Here is a 16944-nt window from a genome sequence, read left to right as displayed (position 1 = left end):
CTGTTATCATTAAAATTGATAATCAAATTTTTTTCTAATTGTCATATTTTTTTTGTTATTTCCAAATTTATAAAATTAATTTTTACATAAATATAATACTCGACGTAAAATCGTAAAAATTTAAATTAAAAAAAGTAACTTTATCTATTTTAAACCGTATTTAACTAGTCTGTATTTATAGCTTTAAAATTTAGTTTTTTTTTAATTTAGTATTAAAGAAGGCTTAAAATGTTTGGTACAATTAGAGAAAAGCTTCAAAGTGTAGTTCAAGAAGGCTTAACTGCAAGGTATTTATTTGATTTTAATAAAAATATCCAGTTAAAATATTTAATGTGACATTTTAATAAAACTATGATAAAAATATATTAATACAAAATCTATTTATAAAAATATACTTATTTTTTTAGCTCATAATTTTAATTATTTTAAACTTATGATTTTAAAGACTATATGTATTTAATTCATAGTACCTTAATAATAATTCCATATTTTAATTTTGTAACTAATCTATATTCTATAGTAATATTTTAATTTAATGATGTTTGTTACTTACCTGTTGTCAATTATTGTCTCAGTTTTCTTAATTTTGTGACAGAATTTAATGTTCTAGTATTATTGAATGAAATGATATTATTGTTAAAATGTGTAGAGAGTACTTTTAATTATTTTATCTAAATTCTCGAATATTAGTAAAAAACTTTTTTTTATTTATTTTGAAAGTATTTTTTTATATGAATTTGTTTATTATTCAATAGATTTCAAACATTTTACTAATCCTTGACAACAAGTAAATTAATATTATTAAATGTAAATAATCTTTAAGTATATTGTATTTTTAGAAAGTGCATTATAAAATAAAATTTAGTAGAAAAACTACTATTTTTAACTAATGAATTACTATTTGCTATTTAATTATTATTTTTATTTTGTATTACTATGATATGGAATTAAAAGCTTATTTAATATATCTCAGATCTAACTAAAAACTTTAATAACTGTTGATCCTTTAAGTTCTTAAGTGATTAAAAATAAATCAATCGCCCTGTATTTTTATTCAGTAATTATCCTAAAAAATTCTTGAATACAATTTGGATGGGGTAAAAAAATTTGTTGTGATATAACCCTTCAAAAATCATAGATAAGTCAATGTGGCAAACAACTTAATTTTATTAATAATTCGTTAATAACTTTTATAGATAAATATTTTTTTTATTTTATTTATTGTAAACCTCTATTTTACGGAAAAATATTTTTATTTATAATTTTAATTTTTATATAAAACAGTTTTATGTATTATTTTACATTTAAAAAAATTAATTTAAGTTCTAATTATTTTTAGTTTAAGGGGCTTGTCTACTAATGAGTCTAACATTGTTTCTATTAACAATGATGAATGTTTAGTTAATTTTGATGCTGGTGCAGATTTATTACACAAATATCAAACAGAATGGAACCAACTGCATTTGTTAGCTGAAGATAACTCACATAAAGCTGAGGTTAGAAAAGCCAAAATAAAATAAAGTTATTTTAATTTGTAAAATATATCTTTAGGAAGTTAGTGAATTAATTGGTGTGTTACATCATCAAATGAATAAGCAGTGGAAACAAATGGATATTATGACTTCTTGTTTGAAATCAGTACCTACTCTAGTTAACAATATTGAAAATGCTATTAAAGACATGGGTAATTCTAATTTATTTATCTTATCAATAATAAAAGCAATTTGATTCCTTATTTCAAACATTTTGTATAGTAAATTTGATACTTATTTGACTTAATTGATTAGTTATACATAGGCACAAATTGTTGGGCTTGGAAGGCTTGGTCTACTAAAAATATTTAGCATATTTAAAATTTGTAATGCCTTTTCAGCAATTATTTCATTTATAATTTATAAAATAATAATAATATTAAATATATTATCTAAATGTTGGTGTCCCACCCTCTTTTTCTAATTCAAATATTTCCTAATTAGCCAAATTAGTAAATCATGGTGGGACACCTGTAATATTTTATTATTTATTGTTTAAGAAAAAATATGTATAATATTAATATAATGTAGAACAGTTAGTATTATAGGTATATTGCATTTAAATATAAGCATATGTGTATTGGTATGGTATGAAGGATGTAGGACAGAGCTCCCAACTGGCCTGTCTAATGTAAATATTTCATGCTTCTCCTAGAAAAAATTTTAATTTATGCCTGTCTTGTTAAATTTAATATTTGCTAAATAATATTTTAATCTAGAGAAATATCTTTATTTTTTAAGATAATGTGAAAGACCTATTTTGAATGAAAAATTTAAAATAAAATAAAAACTGTATGTTCCCACACCAAGCATCTCATATAGATTTAATAAAAGTTCTCTAATATATAATTATTTAATAAATATTTTTAATTTAGCAATAGATCTTCATATAAATAACTTTCTTTTTGCTTTATATACATTTTATGTTAGAAACTGTAATTTCCTTTTTATTTGCAGCATTGAAAAGATTTTTTTTTTAAGTAATTAATTACAAAATCTATTTTAACAATTATCTTTTTTTTCAGATTGCATTCAAAAATTAATCATTAATGTAGAGCACCAATTGTTAAAACTTGAAGATATTGTTGAAGAACAGGAGTTGCAAGAACAAATGTTAAATGAAAGATTTCAGCTAGCTGTGTACAGAGGGAAAAAGCTTAAAGAACTAGAAGAAACAAGCAGTAAAATTTTTTTAAATATAACAATTATATATTAAGTATAAAACAAATCTGATTAACAACTTTCATAACTTTTGCTATAATTAACATTTTTTTAAAATAAATTTTTAAACTATATTGAAATCATATATTTTATTATGTGTTTTCAATAATGAAATAAAATTTAAGTTTTAAATTTTAAATTTTAAGCACCATTTTTAAGCACTTCTTACAAATATGATTAACAGATAACAATTATAGAACGAGTAATTATTGAGTTACAAGTATAGAGGATATATTGCACATGTGGGTACAGTTCGTACTAGTGTATGTTTATAATGCATCTTCGACTCGTATTACTTACCTACTCAATGTTTTCTAAAATGCTGGTAACTCAATAATTACTCATTCTAGAATTGATATAATCCATTAATCACTTTTGTAAGTTAAGTATTAAAAATATACTATTTTAAAATTTAAAATTAAAAATAGATTAACTTTATTGATTTTAAAAACAATTATAAAAAATATGATTTTAAATCAGTCAAGAATGCAAATAAAAAAATACAACAAAATCTCAATTGTATCAAAAATTATAGGAGTTAATTTGATCTGTATTTAGAAACTATCCAGTATTCTCCATAGTAGGTTAATATTTTAGTAGTAATTTATATTTGGTTATTCGTCGTCATGTTGTTACATACTTAAGAATTCTATAATAGTTATTTAAAAATAAAGGAAAAAAATTTTTCATTTTTATAAAGAGACCATTCTTGACCTTATGTACAGTTACACACAGTGTTTCAGACCACCCCATTAACAACATAACTTTTGATAAAATTATAATTTTTTTTTTTTAATTATTGCCTTTTTACAACCTTATTATAATTTTCAAAACATATTTGTTATTATTTATTTCAACATTTAAAATAGCCTTTCTTTTGCAAAAAATTATAGTTGGTCGATAACAATTTTAAGACAAGTACTTAATGACTTAAAAACGTTTTAATATATAGAGTGAATATGTTATACATACACCAGTACAAGTAGCACTCACCTTCTCTATATACCCATTCTATGTATTAATATATTAATATCTCAATGAATACTTGTCCTAAAATTGTTATCAACTCATAAGAATTTTTTGTAAGAAAAGGGATAAAAGACGACTTTTTTGAAAAAGATTTATTTAAATCTAGTTGATATTTTGTAATTATAAAATTTAATAAATAGATATGATAAAAATTATTAAATATTCTTCATTGAATAATACCAAATATTTGCCCTCTGTACACTGAATAATATCAAATTAAAAAATATTTGATTTTCCAAATTTACTAATTTAGCCTATATTTATAATTTATACAATATTGTATCATTTTTTAATTTTGCATACACCGAAATTTTAGATATATTGGAGGCGGAACATATAGAAAAAGTTGAAGAATTGGAAAAAAAAATTAATATTAAACTTAAAGAAAGACAAGAAATTTTCAATCAAGTATTCCAACAAGATATGCGTCAGTATATTATATCTGGCATTATTCCTGTTATGAAAAGTATAAAAATTTATTGAAAATTTCTCTGATAAAATTCTAATATTTAATCATTACTTATAGATAATAGTGGACGTGATGAAGTTTCACTCGAGGATATTGAAATAGAAGATGACACTGAAGCTTTAAATGAACTTCTAAATTCTTAAAATTATTATAGAATAATTAAAATGGTACAAAGTTACTTGATTTAAGTGGATTTATTCAGGGTTTATGTCTTCCAGACTTAGTACTGTGATGTATTGAGTTAAAGTGTTAAGATATGTTATTATTATTATTGAATTATAAAAGTTTTATTTTTTACTATGTAGATATATAAATAAATTTTAATTTAGCATAATAATAAAAAAATTACTATTAATTTAATTTAATAATTTATTAGAAGGTTTAATTTAATGTAAAGTTCAGCTAAAAATTTTATCCTGGCTATAGAAGTACTTAAATAATACTAGGGCTAAAAATGATGCGCTAAAAACCTACATTTAATACATTAAAAAAGTTATCAATTATGCTTTTAAAAATATCTTTATAATGTGAAAAATAGTTTACAAATTTAATATTTAGTCAAAAATAATATTTTACAACTGACAAATAATTTACTAACTTACCACATTTGAGTTTATAAATATTAATATTTAGAATACTTGAATGAAATTTTATATCTATGTGAAAAAATGAATGACCAAGTATTTAACTTGTTTCAAAATATCACACAGCAAATATTCAAATGCAGTTTGTAACCTTGAAATCCTACTTGGCTATTTCTCTGACCATATCTTAAATCATTTTTAAGAAATCTAAAAATTATTATTTAATTTTATTTTACTACCTGAATTCCAATCACAATAATTTGGCTTCAAAGAACTTCATTTATAAAGTGGTAAATTAGAAATCACTTGAAAAAATCTTAAAAAGACCTAAAAATTATGGTATTATAAAGTCTTAAAGGACTTAATCTAGGAATGAAAAACTATAAATAGTTTTAAAAATATCTAATAAAATGTTTTTTAACTATCGTTACTACTATGATACATTTGTAAACATTATACAAACCACTCTTCTTATCCAAGTATTACAAATTTTTGTTATACTATATTTTTTTATGAATAAAAGTTATTTAATTTTTTGTACATTTACATAAAATTTTCATTGTTCACAAGATATGTGCTAAAATAATGTGAAAAAAAATGCAAATGCTACAAATTCCTAGCCCTAATTATTACATGTATGATTTTAAAAGAGAAAACTCATAAATTTATACTTAGAAAACAATGTTGATGAAAGTTTATTTTCAATCAAAAACATACTCTAATAAATTAAGTATAAAAATTATTTTGCAATAATACATAACTAAACTACTTATTAAAATCATATTATTCTAATTTATTCCATATTAATTTAAAAAAACATTTCATTAACCCTTAAAAGACTAATGCACCCTAATGGTTACTCGACAAGAGTTTATTTTAAGATAAAGTTGGTGCTATCAAATTTTCATTATCTGATACTTCATAAAATAGTGTATCGGCTTTTAAGGGTTAAGTAGCAGCAACATTGATAAAATGTTTCATAAACAAGGTATTTTAAATGAACAATAAAAAATGTTGATGACATTTAATGGTAATATTTTATATAGATTTAAAACTAAATTTTCCTAGATGGTTTCTTTCCTTTATTCAATAATAGCAGATGAAACCATGGTATTAACACCACAAGACCCGTCACCTCTATAGAGCAAATAATAACCCTAGAAAAAAAAAATTTTTATTCAATATTATTAAGATTATAATAATCAACTCTCATATTAATGGTCTAACAAACAAAAGAGATAAGTAATATTTAAAAAAAAAATGAGATAAAGGAATAAATATAGAAAACAGTTCATTTTTGAACAGCAACTGTTATAGTTGGTGAATTGAATTTTAAAAATTCACTATTTTATAGTATTTTAAAAATTAGAATTTACTTTAAATCTTAAAGCAGTAAGCATTTTTAAATGGAGCTCTTGAAAAATGCTTAAAATTACAATAACCTATAATTATATTAGTCATCGATATACAGGATAATTTAAGGGTAAGACATTACTTTTCTTGAAGAGTATTGAATATTTTTATTTTTTTTTTAGTTTTTTTAACCGATAAACCTTTTTTTGTTATTATTTTTTTTGAAAGACTGGTGTGGAAAAATTTTTTAGATAACTACCATAAAAATAATTTATGACTAATTAAAACTGATTATTATTACTTCCGGTATTTCGAAAACCAAATTAATGTTGAAATTGTACTTTAAATCAAATTCTTCAAACAATTTTAAAACAAAATCTTGATTAGATAAAAACAATTATAAGAACAAAATTAAAACTTTTTTTTATATATATATAATAGTTTTTTGAATTACATATTTTTACAAAAATTAAAATTTTTCAATAGTTGTCAAGAAAATGAGTGTCTTATCCTTAATGAAGTACTCTGTATACAGAAACACTTGACTAATTATGAAAAATGTGGGTGTCTTATTTCCACATAACAAAAAATTCAACATAACGATGATACAATCATTTCATTTGAAAGGATAGTGAAAATTTTTCTTATTTACACCATCTTTATAACCAGTTTTAAAATTTAGAAAAAACAATTTTGGAAATGCCATTTTTTATGGTGGCATAATTTTAAAATATTAAAAATGTGCATAAAACCAATACATTCTCAGCTTTGCATCAAAACTTAAAATTGATTGTTCAAATTTTTAAAAAATTTATTTTAGTTAAGTAAGAAAGTCTTGAATATTTCTTTAGTGTTTAATATACTTTGTCAAAAACAGTTACATATTGGTATAAAACTTTTACCTGTTCTCCCCATTCATGGCCCCAACTATTTTTTATGGTCCAATATGGTAATACAGTATCATTTAAATTAGGATTGCCTGAAAAATAAATAAATTAATTAAATGGTTTAGCTTACCTTTTCACCCCATCTAGGACCCCAACTATTTTTTATTAACCAATACGGAAGATTTTTTTTGGTATATTTGGTTCCTAAAATTAAATATTTCATATAAAAATTACAGAAAAATTAAAAATCATCTATTTAATTTTCTGTTCTCTTGAGAACATATGAGTTATATTTGACATTTTTTGGTTGGACCAATGGGCCCTTTTAGCTTCCTCTAAATATGCAACTTTATAATGGCCTACTGCACAATACATAATAGATTTAAATTTACATTTTTTAATGGCTTTAACAGATGCAAATATTCTTCATATCATACACAGTATGATATAGATCAGTGGTCGGCAACCTTTTTTAATTCTCGGGCCACATTTACAAATTAAAAAGAGTTCGCGGGCCAGATAAAAAAAAAAAATTTATAATTACATTATTTATTATGCAAAAAAATACTATCTACAACTTAAAATAATAATATGACTTATATAAAATACCCGTACCAAAAACGCAACGTTCAATTATATTTATACTAAATGATATTCAATTAAATTAGTCGATTTAGAATTTAAAGCGGGCCGTATTCAATAGCCACGCGGGCCGGATACGGCCCGCGGGCCGCCGGTTGCCGACCACTGACTTAAACAATATGCAATTTTTATTGTGATATGGGNTTGATATAGATAATATTTTTCTTTAAAACTTGTGTAAATAGGCTAATATAAAAGTAAACATATTTGGACAATATAAAACTTGAAAAAAATAAGGAAATTAAGGATAAGACTAATTAATTACCAACGAACTGAAAATACAAAATTTTTAATAATTGTTTTAATGTTATAGTATCTTACTGTGCACTCCATATCCAACAATTGTAACTCCATGATTCAAAGATTTTGGATCACATAATACACGATATGGGTGAGAGACACCTCTTAAGTAAAACTAAAAAAAATACAAAGTTTCAATCAATTGAAAATTCATTAAGAATATTATTAAATACAAAACCACATTCAACTTAATAAAAAATTACTTTAGTAATGTAAGTCCAACAATTAAAAAAAATTACTAATTATTTTGAATATGAATCTCTAGTAGACAATAGTCAAGCAAATTAATGAAACTTTCCTGACTTAAAATTTAGTATATTAAATCCATATTGTTACGAAATTCAGTAAAAAATTATGAGTTTTTTCTATTCTTGTTGATATGTTTAAATTAAATATTAATTATATTACATACCTGCATAGCATTAGCATTCACACCTACTGAAAGAGGCCCATGTTCTACTAAAAATTTTGCAATATCTTCTTCATTAGAAGATACATTAACAGCTCTATCAATTTTAACTTTTAATTGACTTTTAACTAATTGACAACCTTTCCTATCAGCATGACCTTCATATGGATAATCAGCTTCAGTTTCTAAGCCACCAAGTTCTTCAACAGCTTCAAAAGCTTGAGTCATTAAACCACCATTGCATCCTTCATCAACTTTATCACAATCAATTAATTCTGTAAAATTAAATTACAACATATATTTAAATAATATTGAATTTTACAAAATAAAGATAAAAATCAAAATACAACTTAATGAATGACATTTTTATTAATATGTTTAATAGATCTAATCTTGAAAATATTTTTAAAAAATGTAGAATACCTTGAACAGAAAGAGATACAAGATTTCCTGATTTTATTGCATATTGACCTTCTATATTTGCAACAGCTGAAAATGCCCAACAAGATCCACAGTTTCCCTATGATCATTTTTAAAGTATTTAGAAATAATACAAATATAAAAATGTATGACAATTTTTTTTATTATCCTTAAAGATTAAAAAATTTTTACATCTGTTCTAAAAAGTCTAACTTGTCAAATCACATTAATTTCTAATTAAATTAACATTTTAGCTTACGCGCTTAATTAAGAGTTATTTCTGACATATTTCTCAACATACTTTTATTATAATGAAGAATAGTTAGTTTGTCAATACATAGGAGGATAGTAGTTCATCTTACCAAGGAATTAGATCCCTTAAGCATTTTCTTTAAATTACGCCTATGAATATAAATATATTTATATACAGAGACAACATGACAAGATGAGAAATGGTACCTTCTAGAAATGTTATGCTTGGGACTCATGTAACACATTTAAACTACTTAAAATATAGGTAATAAACAAAATGAGGTCGTCAAGATATTAAAATGGACTTAATGAAAACTTACTCCCTTAAACATCATAAACTATGTGCAGAGTAGCCTATAGGGATGATGGGAATTTTTCCAATAGATTGCAGAAATAATGTAGATATAAGACAAAAGGGCAATGAAAAGTTATTTGAATCAACTTTTGTGAACTATGGAAAATAGAAAACATGGAGTTATTCTAAATAGTCTACCTTAAGTAGCATTAAAAACTAGCTGAGGAATTATCAGATAATTTGGATGCATAAGTTTTAATTAAAAATATAATTTACAATCAATTTACAACCGATAATAATATGAAAAGAATTATGGCTCATACAAAATTAATTTCCCAGTTTAAACATTAGAGCAGGTCTCATCCTTACCATGTGCTATCCATCTATTTATCTTTTACTTTTATAATTTAAGTAATTTACAAATTTATTTAGTAAATAATTAAACTTACAAAAACATAAATACAATTTTCACCTGATTTTTCACTGGAGTAACAGCACTACGATTTCTCCAATCAAATTCATCAGGAAGTAAATTTAATTGTGGAATATCAGCCATAGGAAGAACTTTGCTAGATTTTTTTGATAAATTTAAACCCAAATATTTCTGACTGAATTCTTCACCTATAAACCAAAATAAAAATTAGGTATAATAACACAACTAAGAGTTGCAATTTATTCATAATAACATCATTAGAAATTCATTAATTGTGTAAATGAATGAATGTCTTTCTATATGTATTTATTACTTTTATAAATTATAATCTATTACAATAAATTCATTTTATGTTATATTTTTCATTACATATATTGAATTTGCTCAGAATTTATGTTATCTACTTTTTATTTTTTCATAAAACTCAATATCTCAAACATTTATTTAAGATTTGAAGTATCTACTGTATTATATCTTTTACATATTCACCATTTAAAAGATTTAATATTTATTATATTTTAGGAAAACAAATATAAACAATTTTTACATTTAATGGAAAATTTTTGACACTAATTTTAAATGCTATTTTACTTTAATTTATGTTGTTATAATATGTATTGATAATTTTCATAATATAAAACAAATATTATTCCATAAATAATTAACATTCACAATTTACCTAATTGTAGGATATAATTAATTATATCCTAAGTTATGTCTACTCATTATAATATGATAATGATAAAATATTTACTAGTTAAATCTGCAAATTGAGTAGCTCCATAAATTGCTGTTCCTTGTTCATTTTCTTGTAATAATTTTATTTTATTCATATTTGCTGCAAAAATACGGTAACGTTTTTGTTTTTCGTCAGTAGAAGTGTATATTTTTTTATGTGTTTTTATAAAATTTTCGAAATCACTTTTAAGTTTTAATCTATCGTCAACACGATTATTTTTGTAAGACAATGTTTTCTGAAATAATAAATAATAAATTCAAAGGTCCATACTAATAAAATCTAGTAATTATTTTATTATCTTAAAGTACATTGTATTAGTTTTAATTTGATGTAAGTTTAAAGATGTAAAGTTTATTGGAACATAATAAAAAATTGAAAAAACATTTTATATGATTTTTAATTTTCCCACAAAATAGAACCAAATTTATTTTTAGACAAAATTAATAAGATTTAGAATTTGTGCTTTAGAGTATTAAAGAAGCTGATTTATAAGTTTTTTTAGGCTGCTGAATACAATTTTGACATTAGTTTGTTAACATCCTTATTTATAATGGGTTTATTGGGAATCATTTATCAATTTTATTTTATTTTTAAATAATTTATCAGAATTATGTTATACGAAACCAAAATTATTAAAAAATTGTTCAGTGGTTTTATACTCATTTTACATATTGTACGTATAGTGTCTTATTTCATCATAACTTACAATGACAATGACAAATAACACAACTCTTATAAATTGTGATACAATAATTTTTTTTTTTAAATAATTATTGTCTTCTTATATTAGATTTAAAGCATTTTTTTTTATTATTTATCAATAATAAGAAAACTTATTAACTTGATCAGAATTTTTTATTATTAATTATGTAATTAAAGTAATTATTAATAATTATATTTATTTATATGATATAAAACTTTTAAATCATAGTAAACTATGAATAAATATCTTGAGGGGTGGGTGTAAATAAAGCCTTATTATTTATCTCTAAAATTGTGAGTTTTTTATATAACTTCCAGGTAAGGTACTACTTATTTTAAAATTTAATAAAATAAAGTAATTTGATTGGTTTTCAACGTTTTTCAGTATAAAAACCCATTAAATTAAAAATAAAACCCTACTTCATACACCCTCTGAATACTCACTCATATATTACTATGGTTTAAAAGATTTACAGTCTACAATTTGAATAGTGTGCTACATGTAAAGAAATATGCAATACTAAATAAACTTTTAAATACTATACATATAATTTTGTAAACAATATAAATAATACTGAATGTTTAATAAAATAATTAAAACCAGTTAGTTTTTTTTATCAATAATAAAATTTATATTTAAATATTACTAAAATATTAAATTTTATATAGCTTTAGTGAGCATTTTTCTCGAAAACAGTTGATATTTTAAAACTCTTGCTGATGAGCAACAACATTTTTTTAAATTATTGGCAATCATTTTCTCAGTTTCGTGACAAAGTACTTTCATTGAAAATTTTTTTTTTTAAATCAGAGCATGCTAAGTAATTTTTCCCAGAAGAGCGTTTATTTCTTTATTCTGTTATATAGAAAGATATAATGAAGTAATAATGAGTTGAGTATAAAAAAAGAAAGAATTAGTTAAAAGTATAGTTTTTGCTTGAAGTGCTTAAGGATGTAACCATGTTTACAGTTGAATCCGAAACATCAGAACTCAACTGTAAACATGAATACATCCTTAAACACTTCTAGCAACAAGATTTTCATATCCATGAAAAATTTAACACATTCATAAAGTGTAGTTTTACTAAGTATTGCAGTAACAATATTACAAAAAACCTGTTTGTTTTTAGTTTTTCCTCAAAATCTTAAAAATGATTACTTAACATTTTTTTAAAAGTATTGATTCAATTGACATTGTAACCCTAGAATTTATGCATAAAATAAAAATCTTTAAAATAACTAATATCATTAGTTAACTTTTGAATAATAAGCAATAGCTATATTTTATAAGAAAATATTTCCTAAAAAAAAAATTTTAACTAAGTTAATTTAAACTATATCAATAAACAACAAAATATATATCTTTTGAATATTTATACAACTTACAGATATTTCTATTGTGGTTTGATAAGGTTCATTACAAATTACTCTAGTTGTAGTTTTTCTTTCTAACCAAGGTTGTTCCCATACATTGACAGAACAAATCCTACATTTCTACAAAATAAATTAATTTAGAATAATTATCTAAATTAAGTAGAAAATTGGATGGTTGCATTTTAAAATAAAAATAATCATATTCAGTACCGGCAAAATAGATCCATTTTCACAAACTTCCATTTTGATATTATACATAACTCCTGATACAATCTTTAAAATAAACATATTTTAATAACTAATAACATATTTAATAAATAAATAATTTTATATACGTAATAAAAAATTTTTATTTTTACTTGTTTTGTTGCTGATAAAATTTTAGATAGTAAATGTGAATTACCGGATCCAACTTGATTATCAATATTTGTTAGTGCATATGATGCCATTTCTTGAACTTTCATATCATATGGGTCTAGACTTGATCTTTCACCAAATGGTGAATTTTCACTGTCATGTATATCCTAGTAATAAAAAAAAATTCCTAAGAAATATCATAGAAAATAATTTATTCATAGTTGTTTTATTGATAACCAAATATTTGCATAAATATTTACTACTTAAATACTCAACACTATCATAAGCATTAAAACAAAAATTAAAAATAAATAATTGTATCTTATTCTGTACAATTTGATAAAAACAAATTAAAATTTATACTTTTCAATAAACATTGTCTCATCAATATTATTGTAAGTTAAATGTTCAATAAATTTTATTTAACTAAGTAAGACCAAAGTTAAAATATAATAAAAAAATATCAATTCATATTTACTCAAAAATTTATAGACATAAACATAATATTAATAATAACTATTTAATGTAAATAGAAAACCTATTTTTGAGTAAAATTATTTTTAATTAAAAAAAATTTAAGTTGAGTAAGATAAAAAATAAGAAAACAAAACACAATAAAATTCATACTCTTTTTTTTATAGAAACTTTTGACAAAGATGCCAAATTTTTAGGTTTAGAACAAGCAACTTTTGTAACATTTATACGATTTAACCAAGATTGTTCCCAAATTGTTACATCACATGCATGGCAAACCTAAAATAGAAACATTTTTTATAAATAAAAATATAAAAATTCAATGTCTTAATTTAAAAAATAATAATATGAAATATTAACCTCGTAATCTAATTGGTCAGTATTAGTTAAATCTTTTTCACAAACTTGTAAGCCAATTTTATAATTTACTCCTGCAACAATCTATAAATTAAAATGAAAAATAAATTATGATCAAAAAACAAATATAACTAAGACATGTTCGATCATTACTTGGGATTTAGCTGATACTATTTTAACCAAACCTAAAGAACGTTTTGACATAGTTTGCTGAGTAATAGAATCAAGAGCAAATAGTGCTTTTGTCCTAACTACATCACTGTTGATATCTAATGAACTGTAACCTCCAGCTGGTGAAATCTACAAAAATAATAATACAATTTAATTACATTATAACTATTTTTAATAAAAAAATAACTTCTATCTTCTTAAATAGAAGTGGAATTTTTCTTAAATAATCAAATCTATTAGAAATAAAAAATAATTTTTGAGAAAAAAAAACAAAAAAAGTTATTATATTTTTTTAAGAGAGGTCTAATTTTGTAACTCAAATTGAAAAAATTATAAAATTCTAGAATCTAAAATAAAATTGTATTGTTAAGATTTTTCGTAAATATTAAAACAAATTTTAGTAATAAAAAGACTGTTTTTTTTGTAAACCTAATTTTAAGTATAAAGACTAATTGTCAAACAACAACAAATTGCTTAGCCAATAGAAAACCAGATATTGAAAATATTTTATTGAAAAAATTACATTTTACTCATTATAATTACATAATCATTAGTGTTGGTTATTACAGTAGAATTTTTAGATATTACAATCAATTAGGCACTTTCACAACAAAAATATGAGTATAAATTTTGATTTTTTATTGAATTACAAGTTTTGGGACAATACTTCTATTTTATTGAAGAACAAAACAAAAATATTGTTTCAAAAACTATAATTTAATTTAATAACATTTTTTTACATGATTTTTTCAAAACTACTTTACTATCTGTATTACAAAAAAATTCTATAACAAGAAAAATTGTGGAATTTATCTAATAAAATGTAATTGTTTAAAAAATAATGTTTTTACTACTCGTAAAAAACTTAGTTATTTTTTTACTTACCATTTTAGAAAATGCATTTCTTGAAGCAAATACTAAACACAGGCAAATGCCTATGAATATCAACTTCATTTTTTATTAGATTATTTAAAATAAATTGAAATTCTAAATTAAAACAAATAAACATATATACGTAAAATCATAATATTTAAAATAAATTAAAGTAAAATTTAAATATTCTAATAACAATGAAAAACTTAGAATGGAAAAATAATTTATGTCTAAACTGTTGCGTAGTTAATATAGAAAATGTAATTACATAAATTGAAAGGATCACATCAGCAAATAAAGTAAATACTTACAAACATAAATAAACATAACAAAAATCAATAGCGAACAGAACACAGTTGATCACACTACTGTGCAATGAACACTGATGATTTTCTGTTAAAACAATCTTCCTTTTATTTTATTTTTTTACTGAAATGTAAACATACAATTAATTATAAAATCTTTTTATCAAATACTATAAATAAGTAGTATTTGTTATCATTCCTTTTGAACGGCAACTCAATATAACAGATAGTATGAAGTGGTCCAATATGTTTTAAGTTATACGAGTAGTAATAAAGAAAATCAGAACAATAAAAGTGTTATGTTTTGTTACATTTATTATAGTCTGATCAAAAACTAATATCGAAGATATTAGTTAATAGGTAATTATTTGCAACATTATGCATCTATTAAAAAAAAATTTATATTGATTTGTTCAATTTTGAAAAAGTTATGGCAGTTTTATGTAAAAAAAATTGAAAAAATGTCGAAAATTAGTGATTTTTAAATTTGTAATTTTTTTGAAGATTTCCCCTATTTACTGGGAACGAGGGAATTTTTTTCAATTTTTAAGGGTAATGTCTTCGACTAGATTTGATTTTTGATCTTTTGACGTATCGTTGAAAGAAATCCGTTCGGTGAGAGCTGAGAAAAAGTGGTAACAGACACAAAAATAAACACATCATAGTAAAACTAATACCTTCTCAACTTCACATGGAATCTAAAATATATTTTGCTGTATGATAAATTATACACTTCTCTATACATACCAATAATCTTAAAACTTCACTTTTGTAATTTACTAGTTTTTAATTATAAGCCACAATATTTAAAGTTTGTGCATTGAAATTAAAATTTAAAAGAAAATTTCTAACAGGGCTTTGCATTCATTAACAAAATGACCACCAAAGGTAAAAAAAAAAATTTTTGTTTCGTAAAAATGGAATTTTATAAAAAGTTGATTTTGTGTCGTATTTGTTTATGTTTCTAAATTTCTACATACAAGTAACAAATAATTATTTAAGTCGTATGAATTAGTTAATACATTGGTGAGAGATGTCGATTTTTTTTATGTACATTCGCATTGAAGCATTTTTTGACAGTGATATAAATCTTTGTTAGTTTTTGATTTTTGCAAAATATTTACTATATAAGATCCCTACTAAGTTGATTTTCAACCATCTATAAACAATGATAAATGGAAGTATCCTATAATTTCATCCTATCATCATCATCTAAATTTTTCACAAAAAATTACATCAGATATAGTTTTGATATAAAAAGATCCAGAAGTGAGAGACTGAATTTTTTTTTTTTTTGTAGGGTGATATATAGTGTTCAGTAAGTAAGGAAACCGGTTACTATTGTTCTTATTGATTAAACTATTGACCTGTTTCCTTACTTTTTGATAATTCTGTATATTATATTCTTAATTTTTTTTTAATTTGAGCCAAGGCTTCAACTGGAATAACATGTTAGGTTATTATTCCGTAAATTTTATAGTTTCGAAGAAATACAATATAAGGGTTTAATTAATTGAACTATGGTAAATTAATTTTTTTTAGTAACTAAATTAAATTACTAATTCCTCAATTGATTAGGAGTTAAAATACTTAAAAATTACTCAATAAAAAAAATAATAAAGTTACATTACTCTTAAGGTTAAGAAGTATTAATTACAATGAAAATATTTTTTTTATTTTTATATTAGATATGAAATTTTATGTTAGATTTTTACACTAGGAATACATAAAATTATTAAGTGACAAGTTACCATCAAAACTTTTTT

General features: G+C 22.4%; 2 protein-coding genes across 4 annotated transcripts; one reads left to right on the top strand and one right to left on the bottom strand.

The window, feature by feature from the left end:
- Window positions 1-42: 42 nt before the first annotated feature.
- On the top strand, window positions 43-5799 carry LOC126908515 (dysbindin protein homolog). The gene is made up of 6 exons (XM_050690668.1): window positions 43-287; window positions 1340-1496; window positions 1552-1684; window positions 2558-2713; window positions 4099-4248; window positions 4309-5799. The coding sequence occupies exons 1-6, from the start codon at window positions 229-231 to the stop codon at window positions 4392-4394; spliced, it is 741 nt and encodes a 246-aa protein (XP_050546625.1). The 5' UTR covers window positions 43-228; the 3' UTR covers window positions 4395-5799.
- Window positions 5500-15342, bottom strand: LOC126908514 (cathepsin L-like). 3 transcript variants are annotated; one of them, XM_050690666.1, is made up of 15 exons: window positions 15185-15342; window positions 14886-14987; window positions 13983-14129; window positions 13833-13913; window positions 13626-13751; window positions 13001-13165; window positions 12852-12914; window positions 12654-12761; window positions 10581-10800; window positions 9866-10014; window positions 8850-8946; window positions 8430-8701; window positions 8039-8132; window positions 7206-7279; window positions 5500-5992 (listed from the first exon to the last, which is right to left on the bottom strand). In XM_050690666.1, exons 2-15 carry the CDS (start codon window positions 14952-14954, stop codon window positions 5918-5920), a joined length of 1740 nt encoding a protein of 579 aa, XP_050546623.1. In that variant the 5' UTR covers window positions 14955-14987; window positions 15185-15342; the 3' UTR covers window positions 5500-5917. The 3 variants fall into 3 exon arrangements, with proteins under 3 accessions (XP_050546623.1, XP_050546621.1, XP_050546622.1); XM_050690664.1 differs by lacking the exon at window positions 7206-7279 and adding an exon at window positions 7091-7167; XM_050690665.1 differs by lacking the exons at window positions 7206-7279; window positions 15185-15342 and adding exons at window positions 7091-7167; window positions 15142-15160.
- Window positions 15343-16944: the final 1602 nt, after the last annotated feature.

The sequence above is a fragment of the Daktulosphaira vitifoliae genome, unplaced genomic scaffold (genome assembly GCF_025091365.1).
Source record: "Daktulosphaira vitifoliae isolate Bord-2020 unplaced genomic scaffold, ASM2509136v1 Scaffold_5, whole genome shotgun sequence".
NCBI classification, from domain to species: domain Eukaryota; kingdom Metazoa; phylum Arthropoda; class Insecta; order Hemiptera; family Phylloxeridae; genus Daktulosphaira; species Daktulosphaira vitifoliae.
This window is presented reverse-complemented; position numbering and strand designations above follow the sequence as displayed.

Bases quoted from the DNA above. Each gene is read 5' to 3' on its own strand.
- LOC126908515 (XM_050690668.1), top strand. From the start codon at position 229: ATGTTTGGTACAATTAGAGAAAAGCTTCAAAGTGTAGTTCAAGAAGGC. The intron at 1,497-1,551 runs GTTAGAAAAGCC...ATATATCTTTAG, and splicing joins ATAACTCACATAAAGCTGAG to GAAGTTAGTGAATTAATTGG. The intron at 2,714-4,098 runs GTAAAATTTTTT...CCGAAATTTTAG, and splicing joins AGAACTAGAAGAAACAAGCA to ATATATTGGAGGCGGAACAT.
- LOC126908514 (XM_050690664.1), bottom strand. From the start codon at position 14,954: ATGAAGTTGATATTCATAGGCATTTGCCTGTGTTTAGTATTTGCTTCA. The intron at 13,914-13,982 runs GTAATGATCGAA...TTTAATTTATAG, and splicing joins TAGTATCAGCTAAATCCCAA to ATTGTTGCAGGAGTAAATTA. The intron at 7,168-8,038 runs GTAAGATACTAT...TTTATTTTTCAG, and splicing joins TGTTGGATATGGAGTGCACA to GCAATCCTAATTTAAATGAT.